We start from the raw sequence: 14,103 nt of genomic DNA, 5'->3' as shown, positions 1-14,103 counted from the left end.
AAACTTTCGCCGTGTTTATCTATTTTTTCACCGCATCTTACGCTCAACACAGGCTGTGCTCTCGCATGCTGCTTGTTTGGTGCAGCTGCTAAACAGCCCCCTCTCAAACAATGTCCGGCGGCGCGACGTTCCGCCGCTCTGCGTTCCCGACGTTCATACGCTACACACTCACCGGTATTGGGGTATATGAAAAATGCATATCATAAACAAAAAAACCACCGGTATTCGGTATGAACCGGTATACCGCCCAGCACTAGTCTAAGGCACACCTGTGCACTAATCATGATGTCAGATCAGCATCTTGATGTGGCACACCTGTGAGGTGGGATGGATTATCTCAGCAAAGCAGAAGTGCTCACTATCACACATTTAGACTGATTTGTGAACAATGTTTGAGAGAAATGGTAATATTGTGTATCTGGAATGAATTTTAGATCTTTAAGTCCATCTCATGAAAAATGGGAGCAAAAACAAAAGTGTTGCGTTTATATTTTTGTTGAGTGTATTTACATGATTCACTGTTAATATGGAGAAAAGCAAAAATAAATCCAAAGGCCAGAAAAGTCAGAACACATAGTAGGAAATTCCTGTATGGCTAATGTGAGACTTACAAAAACAAAAGTACTTGGAACAACAATAAGCTGCATCATTTATGTGATAAATATTTGTGTCTCTGTCTGTATTGGGGGCCGAACCCTCTCAGGATCAATTAGCCACTTAACATAACATGTTTAAGCAGGACCTCCGGGGAAACGGTCTGGTTTAAGGAGGAAAACAGCTCAGGTCTCTCCTGAGGGTGTATGAGCAGGAACAGTGGCATTATGTCTGGATTCCCCCGGGTCACCCTGCTGGAGGATCCACAGACCTGTTTGTAATAGAGGATGCTTGTTGTAGGGTCTCTTTGCTTGTACAATAGTCATGCAACACATAATATTATGTACATAATGATGTACATAATAATATTAACTGTGACAACTGCTACTTCTACTACTAGTATTATAGCTATTACTGTGACTACAACTAATAGTAATACTACTACTATGAGTTTGACTACTACAACTATTACTGTAACTACACCTAGCAATAATACTATTACTCTAAGTATTACTACTCTGAATAATACTAAGTATGCTGCATCTTCAGCTAGTAAACCTACTGTACTTACACTGTGATTTAAAACAAATAATGATAATATATATTTTTACAAAAGTGCTGAAATTATTTGTTGAATTGATCAGTCAATTCTAAAATAAAAATGGCTAGTATTTGTAGGCTCCAGCTGTGCATTTGCAACATGTCTTTTTCTGACATCTTGTTTAAGAAACAGACACACTGATTGTTGAACCAATTAAGTGAAACAGAAACCGATAAAGAATAAAATCAATAGTTGCAGCCCTGCTATATCACTAGTTGATTTCCTCAAGAGGCTAATTTGTGAGCTGTTATTGATTTATTTTTTTTCCAAAATGTAGAATAGTGTAATCAACCGTTCCCTGCAGGCCTGAGGCAGTGGATGCATCCCGTCATTTTGTCTTATTATTATTATTTATTTTCAGAGGAGATCACTCACTGTGGGAGATTCTAAACACTTGGGAGCTAATTTCATTAATTTGGTAACAATACCTTAATAGTAATTCCCTACAGATAATGCCCCATGTAATAGTTTGAGTTTAGATCTCCCCAGGCCCTGGAGCTTCAATAGTCTCTGGAGTAGGTTCTGATATTGTTTGAGGCACAGCAAACTGAGCCAGATGAAATTACTAAAAAATGATGAATGTACACAGTGTATCTGCTATGTACATTTTTCAGCGGATGCCTGCTGGATTCAGGCTATGTTTATTATCCCCGGGGGCCAATTTGTAGTGCAGCCAACAGAACAAACACAACAATCAATGGACACTATAACAATTCTTTAGTGAATCGATTTTTTTATTTTTATTTAACTCAACCCTAGCAAATGCAAATTCCTCATTTACATCATGGACCAAATTGGGTTGTGTTGTGACTCCTGGGGAATAAAATGTGCGTACATTTTATGACTTCTTCTAAATCGCTGTTTGGTCCATTGGTGAAGATGTAATGGAGAACTGTCCTTTTATGATTCATATGACATTCACTTTCTATACTTGTTGTTAAAATGACCCAGGTCATGGAAAGTTTATAACTTCAGGCAAAATGAGGCTGTCTTCCAACTTACCTAACACGAGTGTGACAAAGTGTTTACCTAACTATGCTGGATATGTCATTATCCCGCAGGAGCAGTGTCAACAAACAGCTCATTACCAGCCTCATTAGGCAGAGTTGGGCCGGTTTTCAGCAAGGGAGGGAAGGACAATTCAGTTGTGAATTTTACTGGCTCAGGAGGACTGCAAGAGTCAAACAATCAGAATCAAAGTATGAAATTGCAAAATTATTTTTCCGTCTGACTTTATAGACATACAGTATAATGTAAAATGCAGCATGATGAACAGTCTCAACCCGGTTAAACCAACAAGATAGTGGACCATAATTTGTTTAAAACTCTGTGCTGACATTGTACAACATCACCTGAATGTGCAATTAGTGGAACAAATCATAAACCGACTGAAGGACAAGTAATCTCAATCATAGATAATACAGAATTAAAGCATACGGTCATTTATTTACGCTCAACTTCATGGTCCACCTGCATACAAGCTGAAATTAAAGCTCTGATTTCAAAGATAGAGGATCTTCAGGCACACTTTGGCCATCATCCAAGTCCCCAAAAAACAGGATCCCTGGTCTTAGCGACCAGACCGTCACTCGACCTCTGTGATTGTTAAGTGTTGTAAGTGCCCCGTCCTGTCCCACCTCAAAATCCTCACTGGCCGACCCCTCCGACGCTGGACACAAACTGTTGGAGTAAATACCCTCTGACAGGATGTGTATCAAGACCAAAACTTTCTTCCTGACTTCCAGGAGTCGGCCTCACCAACAAGGCCTTGGACCCCTACTGACTCGGTCTCTTATATCCCTATGACAATCATTTTTACATCCCTGCACAGCTGCGCAATTTAAATATGGACACTTTGAATACAGAAACTTTAATAACTAACTTCTATTTTTATAATGTCTTTATGTTGTACTTTGTTTGTTATACACCAGTCACAACGTTAAATTTCTCGTATGTGCAACCATATTTGGCAATATAAAGTTTCTTATTCTGATGTGATTGTTACACTCTTTACTGTAATGCCAGTACACATACCGCAAAACAATTTCTATCCAGGCTATTTCCCTGTTGCTTCCGTCTAGATATAAAAACATACATTACACACATGCATGCCCATACCGGGTGGAAGTGCCTTAAACAACAAAAGGTTGCAAGAGAAGTCTGATTGCATGGAAGTCGATGACAAAATGACCCTACTTCTCAATCTATCACTGTGAAACATGAGTTTATGGTCTCAATCGCTAGTTTCAAGTCTTTAATACAGCATGATGTCCATTTTTAATATGATGATCCCAAGAAAAAAGACGTATATGCTTTAGGAAGTGGCTACCTTATGATTGACAGGTGGCTACCGCGGCCTCGCTTCTGCATTTATTTATTTATTTAATTGTGGACTAGTTCAGTGGACACTTCAGTGGACACTGAACTAGTAGTTGTTTCTTAGTGAGCTTAGATGTTGTGTTTTGAATCATCCATTGGTCCCACATCCTCTACATATAGGCCCTCTCAGTGAGTTGCTCATATAGTAGCATTCTGACAATTCCGTATTTTTCTGCAACATTCTAAAACCGTTTCGTCTCGTTGCAAATCATTGATCTGAACGGACCTTAGGGTTGGCTGGCTTAACCAGCTATTCTCCTGTAGTAACCTGCCACTCGCCTGAGTTTTGTTCAGCTAATATAATATATATATTTTCTGATGTTTGCATAGACTACACTCCAGGGATCAGGCATTGACTTCATTGGACGTAAACACAGAGGACTTCAAAACAGTTAAAGCTCGTCAGAGCTTCACCATCACAGAGAGAGTGAGAAAGAAGTGTTCACCTCTGTTTAACAGAACACAGTGCTGACGTGCTGTTCTCTCCATCAAACACTGCTTGGGACAGTGAAAACTGAACAGTTTTTTTTAGAATGGACCTTTTCAACTCAGCTCTTGGAAAAAACATCACATTTGTGCATCCAGCTTACTTCATAATAACTGGTTTGTCTGGTATCCTAAATATCAAGTATTATTATGTCTTTCTCTTTTTTGTTTATATTGTTTCAGTGCTGGGAAACACAGTTGTAATGATCGTAATATACTTGGATCATAACCTGAGGACGGCAAAATATATTGCAGTTTTTAATTTAGCATTTGTCGACCTGTTTGGTAACTCTGCTCTGGTGCCGAAGCTTCTTGACATCTTCCTGTTTAACCATCGCTACATCCCCTATAACGACTGCCTGACATTCCTTTTTTTCTGCTACACCTGTCTGTCGATGCAGTCGTTTAATCTGGTTGCACTGTCCTATGACAGGCTGATAGCCATCATCTTCCCTCTGCACTACCAAGTCAAGGTGACTCTCAGGTTCATGTTGTCTTTGATCGCCTCTTTCTGGCTCTTTGTTGTAATTGCTGTTCTCATTGCAGTTGGCCTCATCACGAGACTTTCCTTTTGTAAATCCGTGGTTATCAACAGCTATTTCTGTGACCACGGCCAGATATACCGGCTTGCATGCAATGACCACTTCCCCAATTATATCGTCAGTTGTCTTTTCCCTGTTCTTATATTTTGGCTTCCATTCATTTTTATCGTGTTAAGTTACCTGTATATTGGCTGCACTTTGGCTAAAGTGGCAACAGTTCAAGAAGGACTCAAAGCCTTTAAAACATGCATAGCTCATCTGTCATTGGTGGCAATATATTTCACCCCAGTGTTGGTCACATTTACCCTGATGGAAAATATACATCCAAATGCCAGGATCATCAACCTGTCTCTGACCTCTGTCTTTCCTCCCATGTTGAACCCAATCATTTATGTTCTGCAGACAAAAGAAATCAAAGAATCGGTTAAAAGGTTATTAAGAATCAGAGGGAAAAGTAAAAGAACTATAAAGACATTAACCACAATGTGACGATTTGTCTGTGCTATACATATCTGTGTTTTATTTATTGTAAATTTCCCATTGTAAATGGTAGAATTTTCCTTTTTAACATGAGATGTTTGTGAATTGATTTAACAGTCCTTTTTTAAATATATCACTAAATAATAATAATAAACTCCTGTTACAGTGTATGAGCCCACTGAGGTCGGACTGTAGAAGTGTTGAAGAAGTGATTTCAAAGAGAGTTTATTATATAGGAATGTATGAAAGCAAAATGTCTATTTTATTCTTTGTGTATTGTTTTTTTTTTTCATTTCAGAAGAGGATTATAGAATTAAAAAAACAGCCTAGACTGAAATTATTCTTTACAAAGTAACATAATTTTGTGAGCAGATGTAACATCTGGATTAAAAGTAAAACCTCACAAAGAAATGTAAGTTTGTCTTCTTTATATCAATAATTGAGCAAAGAAGTTGGAGCCACCTTGTTGGAGTATGCTGTCTACTCTGTGCGTTTGTGTGTATGTGTATTTTTATATACAGGATATACTGTATTTACATATACACATGTATACAAAAAAGTAGTAGCTATGTTGGATGATCTATAAGTCTGTACTTGAGCACGATGTTTTGAGCTAAACAATTTTTCTCTTTATTGATGATTAAAAAAATGACATATCAAAAATAGCCCCACTTAAGCAGTTTTTTACATCTTATCTGTTTATGAGCAGAAAGAGGGAGCGACGTGTCTGTTTACCATAAGTGCATGATGTGGAGCCAGAGTTTACACAGTGATCGGGGGGTTGGACCCGCTGTGTCAAAGTTCTGCCCACCGTAGCTGTTCAGGTTGAACGACGCCACAACATCTCTTTAACTACATATATGAAAAAATGGACTATTACACGATCTTGTCATGTTCATAAAAAGTAAATTACATCTCCTCTATCGTACAATTTCAGAGCCTTCCACTCAGCAACTTCTTCGGAGCAGCTGTCAATCGACACATCATCGTCCCCTTTTTTGTAGCATCAAATAACTAATTAAAACCAAACAGAGCTAGTAGGCAAAAAAACAGGGATTTACTTACCCCAAAAACGCTTAACAAACATCACCAAAACAAACTAATATTCCAAAGAAATAAAAATGAATCTCTAAACTAAAAATCACAATCCCTACCCTGATGTGGCAGGAACATCACAGGCTGATTATATAGTACCGCTCTGCTTTAGGGGCAACTCAATATAAATACAGCTTAGAACAATTTATGATAAACTAAAATAAAGACAAACAAAAGTGTGACAGTATAGAAGTTAACAAAATGTGTTTGCTACATAAATTAATGCACTTTCAATAATTATAAACAAATTGTGTGTGAGATGTGTATGAGGTCAAAAGGTCAAAGCAAAGCAAATGAAGACAAAGTGAAGTATTTAACTGTAGTGGAAACTAAGGTGTGAAAGTGCAGGGGGGTAAGTCAGCTATGCGGCTGCAGGTGCGGCCATCACAGATACCAATATAAACTAAAATGTAATTTAATATAGAAATGATATGATTCCCAGAGTATAAGGTCTTCTGCAGCTCATATCTGGCACCGAAGGGTGAGCTAAACAAGCATGTTGAAAGGCAAGTAGAGCTAGTTATCTGTTAGCAGGTGGTCCGAGTCCGACAGTGTGTCTGGCTAACAGCTAACTGGGCTAATCAGAGTAAATAACCAATACAGTTTTGGTGAGTTTTATTTTCTTTCTGCTGCTGTGCTTAAATGAAGTGTGTTTTTAGGAAGAGTTAAGTGAGTCTTAGATTGCAGAGACACCTGGCAGAGATCTCAACGTATCCTGTTTCTACATTTAAATCACGGATTGCGCCCTAAACCGATAATTCATCACCGCGGTGACATAAGTTGACTGAGACGATTGCACCAGCACATCTATGACATCACCCATGAGACACGTTGAATGAACATGTGATACTGCCATCTGCATGTCTCACAACATGAGCAGTGAGCTATAAATGTCAGGTACAAGTCGCCTTAGTCCACTGCACACTTGATGCTGTCTCAGGTGAGTTTAGTCATAATGAGTTCCATCCATCAACCATGTCATATATATATATATATATATATACACACATATATATATTTTACTATGTCATTTCTTTGTGTATTTAGGGAAACAGGTATTCATAATGACCCCAGAAGAGGAAGCCGTGACCACTTTGAATGCCACATTTTTTCGCCCTGCCAAATTCTATCTCAGTGGGTTTTCCAACATCTCTAATGTTAAGTATTTCTACGTCTTCCTGTGTTTTGTCTACATCGTGACCGTTCTTGGGAATGGGCTCCTTCTCTTAGTCATTTACCTGGTCAAGACTCTCCACACTCCTAAATACATGATCGTCTTTAACCTGGCTCTGACAGACTTGTGTGGGAGCACTGCTCTCATCCCAAAGGTCTTGGACACATTCTTGTTTGAGAGGAGATACATTACCTACGAGGCTTGCTTAACTTATATGTTCTTTGTTCTTTTCTTTGTGAGTGTTCAGTCCTGGACACTTGTCACGATGGCATATGACAGATTTATAGCAATCTGCTTCCCTTTAAGGTACCATAGCATCGTGACTAAACCAGTTATTGCTGCAGTGCTGATGTGTGTGTGGGCTTTATTATTTAGTCTAATAACATTTACCGTTGATGCCATTGATCGCCTCTCCTTCTGTAGGTCTTTGGTGGTAAAGAGCATTTTCTGTGATCATGCGCCAGTATATCGTCTAGCCTGTAATGACTCATCTTTAAATAACATAATGGCATATGTTGCTTTCTTTTCAATCATCTGCATTCCTTTTGTACTGATCGCATTCACATATGTTTGCATTTCCATAGCGTTGATCAGGATTGCATCAGGAGAGGAACGACTCAAAGCATCTAAAACTTGTACTTCTCACCTGATTCTCGTGGCTATTTTCTTCCTACCAATTTTTGGCACCAACATAGCATCAGTAGCCACCTACATTAATCTTAATTCCAGGATCATGAACACCACTTTGACACACACCATACCAGCTTTGCTCAATCCTATTATATACTCTTTTAAGACGGAAGAAGTTCTGACCTCTATCAAAGCACTTTTCAAAAGAATTTGGATCAAAAAATGGTGATCTCTTAATCATTGCTACAATGAAACATTGAGGGTTGTTTCAATCTGCTAAACTCTTATAAACACTATCATTTTTAGGAAGGTTATCACCTAATTATTTGTTCTTTACAGTTCTTTGCTATGTATAAAACTACAGCAGCAAAACAGTAAAATGATCTCCCATTCAAAATGTAATCAGGAATTTCAGTATGTGACTGTACACTGTTTATTATGACAATTATTTGGGACAAATATGCAGTATGTCGTTTTGTTTACATCAGTTTTGAAAAGATTGGAAATGACACATCATGTAACACATACTCCTGAACTGAGCTCATAAACAAGTGATAATAAAGCTTTATGACAAACCATAGTAGGTCACCTGATTAACAACTGAGTATAAATAATGGTGCCGCATGTAATGTACAGACAAACCCACAAGAGGGCATGAAGGTCTTCTTATTCTCTCATTCAGTGGGTCTCAACCTTTTTCAGTTTCTATCTCCATAATAATCAGATTGATGTTTGCAACATCCTCAGTTTTGTTTGAACGGCAAGCACAGATTTGTTGTCTTTCCCCCTGATCCGCTGAAAATCCCCCCGTCAGCAACTCATATGCATGCACACTTTTACTCTCACAAACACAATCATTAAAATTCGACTCCGAGGCAAATTATATTACTGGTACAGGTGATATAAAGTGAAAACCATTCCCCAGTCTAAAATATGTTTATTTTTAATAAGGTTATTATATTTCGCCTGCCCCCAGAAATGGTCTTCCCCACACTTGGGGGTCCTGAACCCCAGATTGAGACTGCTCTTATTTATGACCTCCATTATCTTAAAGCACAGTGTGCATTATACAACAAGATATCATTAAGCAGATACATTTTTAGAAGATCTGAAAGAGTTGTCTACTGTAGTTCATGATGCCACTCTTTACTCAAGGACCCGACCAAATACATTGCATTAAATGCATCTGGTATCCTGTTTATATCTACATATGATTAATGTGTGTCTTTCAAAACTTTATATTTTGTGACCGTGAAAGTGAATAAACAGTGCAATGAAATAACTTTTAATTGTTCTAAGCTCAGTCCACAAGCACTATATTACACACCTGATGAGAATGTCAGAACATTTGTATGCAATAAATAAACGATGCACAGTGACTCTTCTTAGCACATTAATCAACATAATGGTAAAAAATTAGCCCAACATGCTGCCCTTATAGATTTTATGAATGGCCTTTTCTTTAAAAAAATGAAAAACTTTAACTGTATATACCTATAAAATAATTAATCAGCAGAATAAGTGTAATTTTAAATAGTAAATTTGCATATTTTAATATGGACAGTGAGATCTGCTGGATATGGAAAGGAAAGAATAATCTTAAAGCCTCAGTGTCCCAGGATTATGTAGGTGTCTGTACATCCAATGTCACCTTACAGCCTTTAAAAGTCTGAATGTGCCTCATTCCTGATTGTCATGCACTCCTTCATGGCCCCTCCCACGCTGGACACAAACTTTTGGAGTAACTACCCTCTGACAGGATGTGTATCAAGACCAAAACTTTCTTCCTGACTTCCAGGAGTCAGCCTCACCAACAAGGCCTTGGACCCCTACTGACTCAGTCTCTTATATCCCCATGACAATCATTTTTACATCCCTGCACAGCTGCGCAATTTAAATATGGACACTTTGAATACAGAAACTTAAATAACTAACTTCTATTTTTATAATGTCTTTATGTTGTACTTTGTTTGTTATACACCAGTCACAACATTCAAATTTCTCGTATTTTCAACCATATTTGGCAATATACAGTTTCTTATTCTGATGTGATTGTTACACGCTTTACTGTAATGCCAGTACACATACCGCAAAACAATTTCTATCCAGGCTATTTCCCTGTTGCTTCCGTCTAGATATAAAAACATACATTACACACATGCATGCCCATACCGGGTGGAAGTGCCTTAAACAACAGAAGGTTGCAAAAGAAGTCGGATTGCATGGAAGTCGATGACAAAATGACCCTACTTCTCAATCTATTTATCACTGTGAAACATGAGTTTATGGTCTCAATCGCTAGTTTCAAGTCTTTAATACAGCATGATGTCCATTTTTAATATGATGGTCCCAAGAAAAAAGACGTATATGCTTTAGGAAGTGGCTACCTTATGATTGACAGGTGGCTACCGCGGCCTCGCTTCTGCATTTATTTATTTATTTAATTGTGGACTAGTTCAGTGGACACTTCAGTGGACACTGAACTAGTAGTTGTTTCTTAGTGAGCTTAGATGTTGTGTTTTGAATCATCCATTGGTCCCACATCCTCTACATATAGGCCCTCTCAGTGAGTTGCTCATATAGTAGCGTTCTGACAATTCCGTATTTTTCTGCAACATTCTAAAACCGTTTCGTCTCGTTGCAAATCATTGATCTGAACGGACCTTAAGGTTGGCTGGCTTAACCAGCTATTCTCATGTAGTAACCTGCCACTCGCCTGAGTTTTGTTCAGCTAATATAATGTATATATTTTCTGATGTTTGCATAGACTACACTCCAGGGATCAGGCATTGACTTCATTGGACGTAAACACAGAGGACTTCAAAACAGTTAAAGCTCGTCAGAGCTTCACCATCACAGAGAGAGCGAGAAAGAAGTGTTCACCTCTGTTTAACAGAACACAGTGCTGACGTGCTGTTCTCTCCATCAAACACTGCTTGGGACAGTGAAAGCTGAAACATTTTTTTTAGAATGGACCTTTTCAACTCAGCTCTTGGAAAAAACATCACATTTGTGCATCCAGCTTACTTCATAATAACTGGTTTGTCTGGTATCCCAAATATCAAGTATTATTATGTCTTTCTCTTTTTTGTTTATATTGTTTCAGTGCTGGGAAACACAGTTGTAATGATCGTAATATACTTGGATCATAACCTGAGAACGGCAAAATATATTGCAGTTTTTAATTTAGCATTTGTCGACCTGTTTGGTAACTCTGCTCTGGTGCCGAAGCTTCTTGACATCTTTCTGTTTAACCATCGCTACATCCCCTATAACGACTGCCTGACATTCCTTTTTTTCTGCTACACCTGTCTGTCGATGCAGTCGTTTAATCTGGTTGCACTCGCCTATGACAGGCTGATAGCCATCATCTTCCCTCTGCACTACCAAGTCAAGGTGACTCTCAGGTTCATGTTGTCTTTGATCACCTCTTTCTGGCTCTTTGTTGTAATTGCTGTACTCATTGCAGTTGGCCTCATCACGAGACTTTCCTTTTGTAAATCCGTGGTTATCAACAGCTATTTCTGTGACCACGGCCAGATATACCGGCTTGCATGCAATGACCACTTCCCCAATTATATCGTCAGTTGTCTTTTCCCTGTTCTCATATTTTGGCTTCCATTCATTTTTATCGTGTTAAGTTACCTGTATATTGGCTGCACTTTGGCTAAAGTGGCAACAGTTCAAGAAGGACTCAAAGCCTTTAAAACATGCATAGCTCATCTGTCATTGGTGGCAATATATTTCACCCCAGGGTTGATCACATTTACCCTGATGGAAAATATACATCCAAATGCCAGGATCATCAACCTGTCTCTGACCTCTGTCTTTCCTCCCATGTTGAACCCAATCATTTATGTTCTGCAGACAAAAGAAATCAAAGAATCGGTTAAAAGGTTATTAAGAATCAGAGGGAAAAGTAAAAGAACTATAAAGACATTAACCACAATGTGACGATTTGTCTGTGCTATACATATCTGTGTTTTATTTATTGTAAATTTCCCATTGTAAATGGTAGAATTTTCCTTTTTAACATGAGATTTTTTGTGAATTGATTTAACAGTCCTTTTTTAAATATATCACTAAATAATAATAATAAACTCCTGTTACAGTGTATGAGCCCACTGAGGTCGGACTGTAGAAGTGTTGAAGAAGTGATTTCAAAGAGAGTTTATTATATAGGAATGTATGAAAGCAAAATGTCTATTTTATTCTTTGTGTATTGTTTTTTTTTTTCATTTCAGAAGAGGATTATAGAATTAAAAAAACAGCCTAGACTGAAATTATTCTTTACAAAGTAACATCATTTTGTGAGCAGATGTAACATCTGGATTAAAAGTAAAACCTCACAAAGAAATGTAAGTTTGTCTTCTTTATATCAATAATTGAGCAAAGAAGTTGGAGCCACCTTGTTGGAGTATGCTGTCTACTCTGTGCGTTTGTGTGTATGTGTATTTTTATATACAGGATATACTGTATTTACATATACACATGTATACAAAAAAGTAGTAGCTATGTTGGATGATCTATAAGTCTGTACTTGAGCACGATGTTTTGAGCTAAACAATTTTTCTCTTTATTGATGATTAAAAAAATGACATATCAAAAATAGCCCCACTTAAGCAGTTTTTTACATCTTATCTGTTTATGAGCAGAAAGAGGGAGCGACGTGTCTGTTTACCATAAGTGCATGATGTGGAGCCAGAGTTTACACAGTGATCGGGGGGTTGGACCCGCTGTGTCAAAGTTCTGCCCACCGTAGCTGTTCAGGTTGAACGACGCCACAACATCTCTTTAACTACATATATGAAAAAATGGACTATTACACGATCTTGTCATGTTCATAAAAAGTAAATTACATCTCCTCTATCGTACAATTTCAGAGCCTTCCACTCAGCAACTTCTTCGGAGCAGCTGTCAATCGACACATCATCGTCCCCTTTTTTGTAGCATCAAATAACTAATTAAAACCAAACAGAGCTAGTAGGCAAAAAAACAGGGATTTACTTACCCCAAAAACGCTTAACAAACATCACCAAAACAAACTAATATTCCAAAGAAATAAAAATGAATCTCTAAACTAAAAATCACAATCCCTACCCTGATGTGACAGGAACATCACAGGCTGATTATATAGTACCGCTCTGCTTTAGGGGCAACTCAATATAAATACAGCTTAGAACAATTTATGATAAACTAAAATAAAGACAAACCAAAGTGTGACAGTATAGAAGTTAACAAAATGTGTTTGCTACATAAATTAATGCACTTTCAATAATTATAAACAAATTGTGTGTGAGATGTGTATGAGGTCAAAAGGTCAAAGCAAAGCAAATGAAGACAAAGTGAAGTATTTAACTGTAGTGGAAACTAAGGTGTGAAAGTGCAGGGGGGTAAGTCAGCTATGCAGCTGCAGGTGCGGCCATCACAGATACCAATATAAACTAAAATGTAATTTAATATAGAAATGATATGATTCCCAGAGTATAAGGTCTTCTGCAGCTCATATCTGGCACCGAAGGGTGAGCTAAACAAGCATGTTGAAAGGCCCTAGCAAGTAGAGCTAGTTATCTGTTAGCAGGTGGTCCGAGTCCGACAGTGTGTCTGGCTAACAGCTAACTGGGCTAATCAGAGTAAATAACTAATACAGTTTTGGTGAGTTTTATTTTGTTTCTGCTGCTGTGCTTAAATGAAGTGTGTTTTTAGGAAGAGTTAAGTGAGTCTTAGATTGCAGAGACACCTGGCAGAGATCTCAACGTATCCTGTTTCTACATTTAAATCACGGATTGCGCCCTAAACCGATAATTCATCACCGCGGTGACATAAGTTGACTGAGACGATTGCACCAGCACATCTATGACATCACCTACGAGACACGTTGAATGAACATGTGATTCTGCCATCTGCATGTCTCACAACATGAGCAGTGAGCTATAAATGTCAGGTACAAGCCGCCTTAGTCCACTGCACACTTGATGCTGTCTCAGGTGAGTTTAGTCATAATGAGTTCCATCCATCAACCATGTCTATATATATATATATATATATATATATATATATATACACATATATATATTTTACCATGTCATTTCTTTGTGTATTTAGGGAAACAGGTATTCATA

At 38.0% G+C, this 14,103-nt stretch overlaps 3 protein-coding genes across 3 annotated transcripts; all 3 read left to right on the top strand.

The window, feature by feature from the left end:
- Nucleotides 1-4,107: 4,107 nt before the first annotated feature.
- On the top strand, nt 4,108-5,091 carry LOC311025331 (olfactory receptor 1-like; the record flags this gene model as incomplete). Its single annotated transcript, XM_084028180.1, has 1 exon — nt 4,108-5,091. The coding sequence occupies one exon, from the start codon at nt 4,108-4,110 to the stop codon at nt 5,089-5,091; it is 984 nt and encodes a 327-aa protein (XP_083884306.1).
- Nucleotides 5,092-7,241: 2,150 nt separating this feature from the next.
- Nucleotides 7,242-8,210, top strand: LOC311025330 (olfactory receptor 1-like; the record flags this gene model as incomplete). Its single annotated transcript, XM_084028179.1, has 1 exon — nt 7,242-8,210. The coding sequence occupies one exon, from the start codon at nt 7,242-7,244 to the stop codon at nt 8,208-8,210; it is 969 nt and encodes a 322-aa protein (XP_083884305.1).
- A 2,733-nt stretch (nt 8,211-10,943) lies between these two features.
- On the top strand, nt 10,944-11,935 carry LOC311025329 (olfactory receptor 1-like; the record flags this gene model as incomplete). The annotated part of the gene is made up of 1 exon (XM_084028178.1): nt 10,944-11,935. Exon 1 carries the CDS (start codon nt 10,952-10,954, stop codon nt 11,933-11,935), a length of 984 nt encoding a protein of 327 aa, XP_083884304.1. The 5' UTR covers nt 10,944-10,951.
- Nucleotides 11,936-14,103: the final 2,168 nt, after the last annotated feature.

This window comes from Eutrigla gurnardus (assembly GCF_963514095.1).
Source record: "Eutrigla gurnardus genome assembly, chromosome: 15".
NCBI classification, from domain to species: domain Eukaryota; kingdom Metazoa; phylum Chordata; class Actinopteri; order Perciformes; family Triglidae; genus Eutrigla; species Eutrigla gurnardus.
This window is presented reverse-complemented; position numbering and strand designations above follow the sequence as displayed.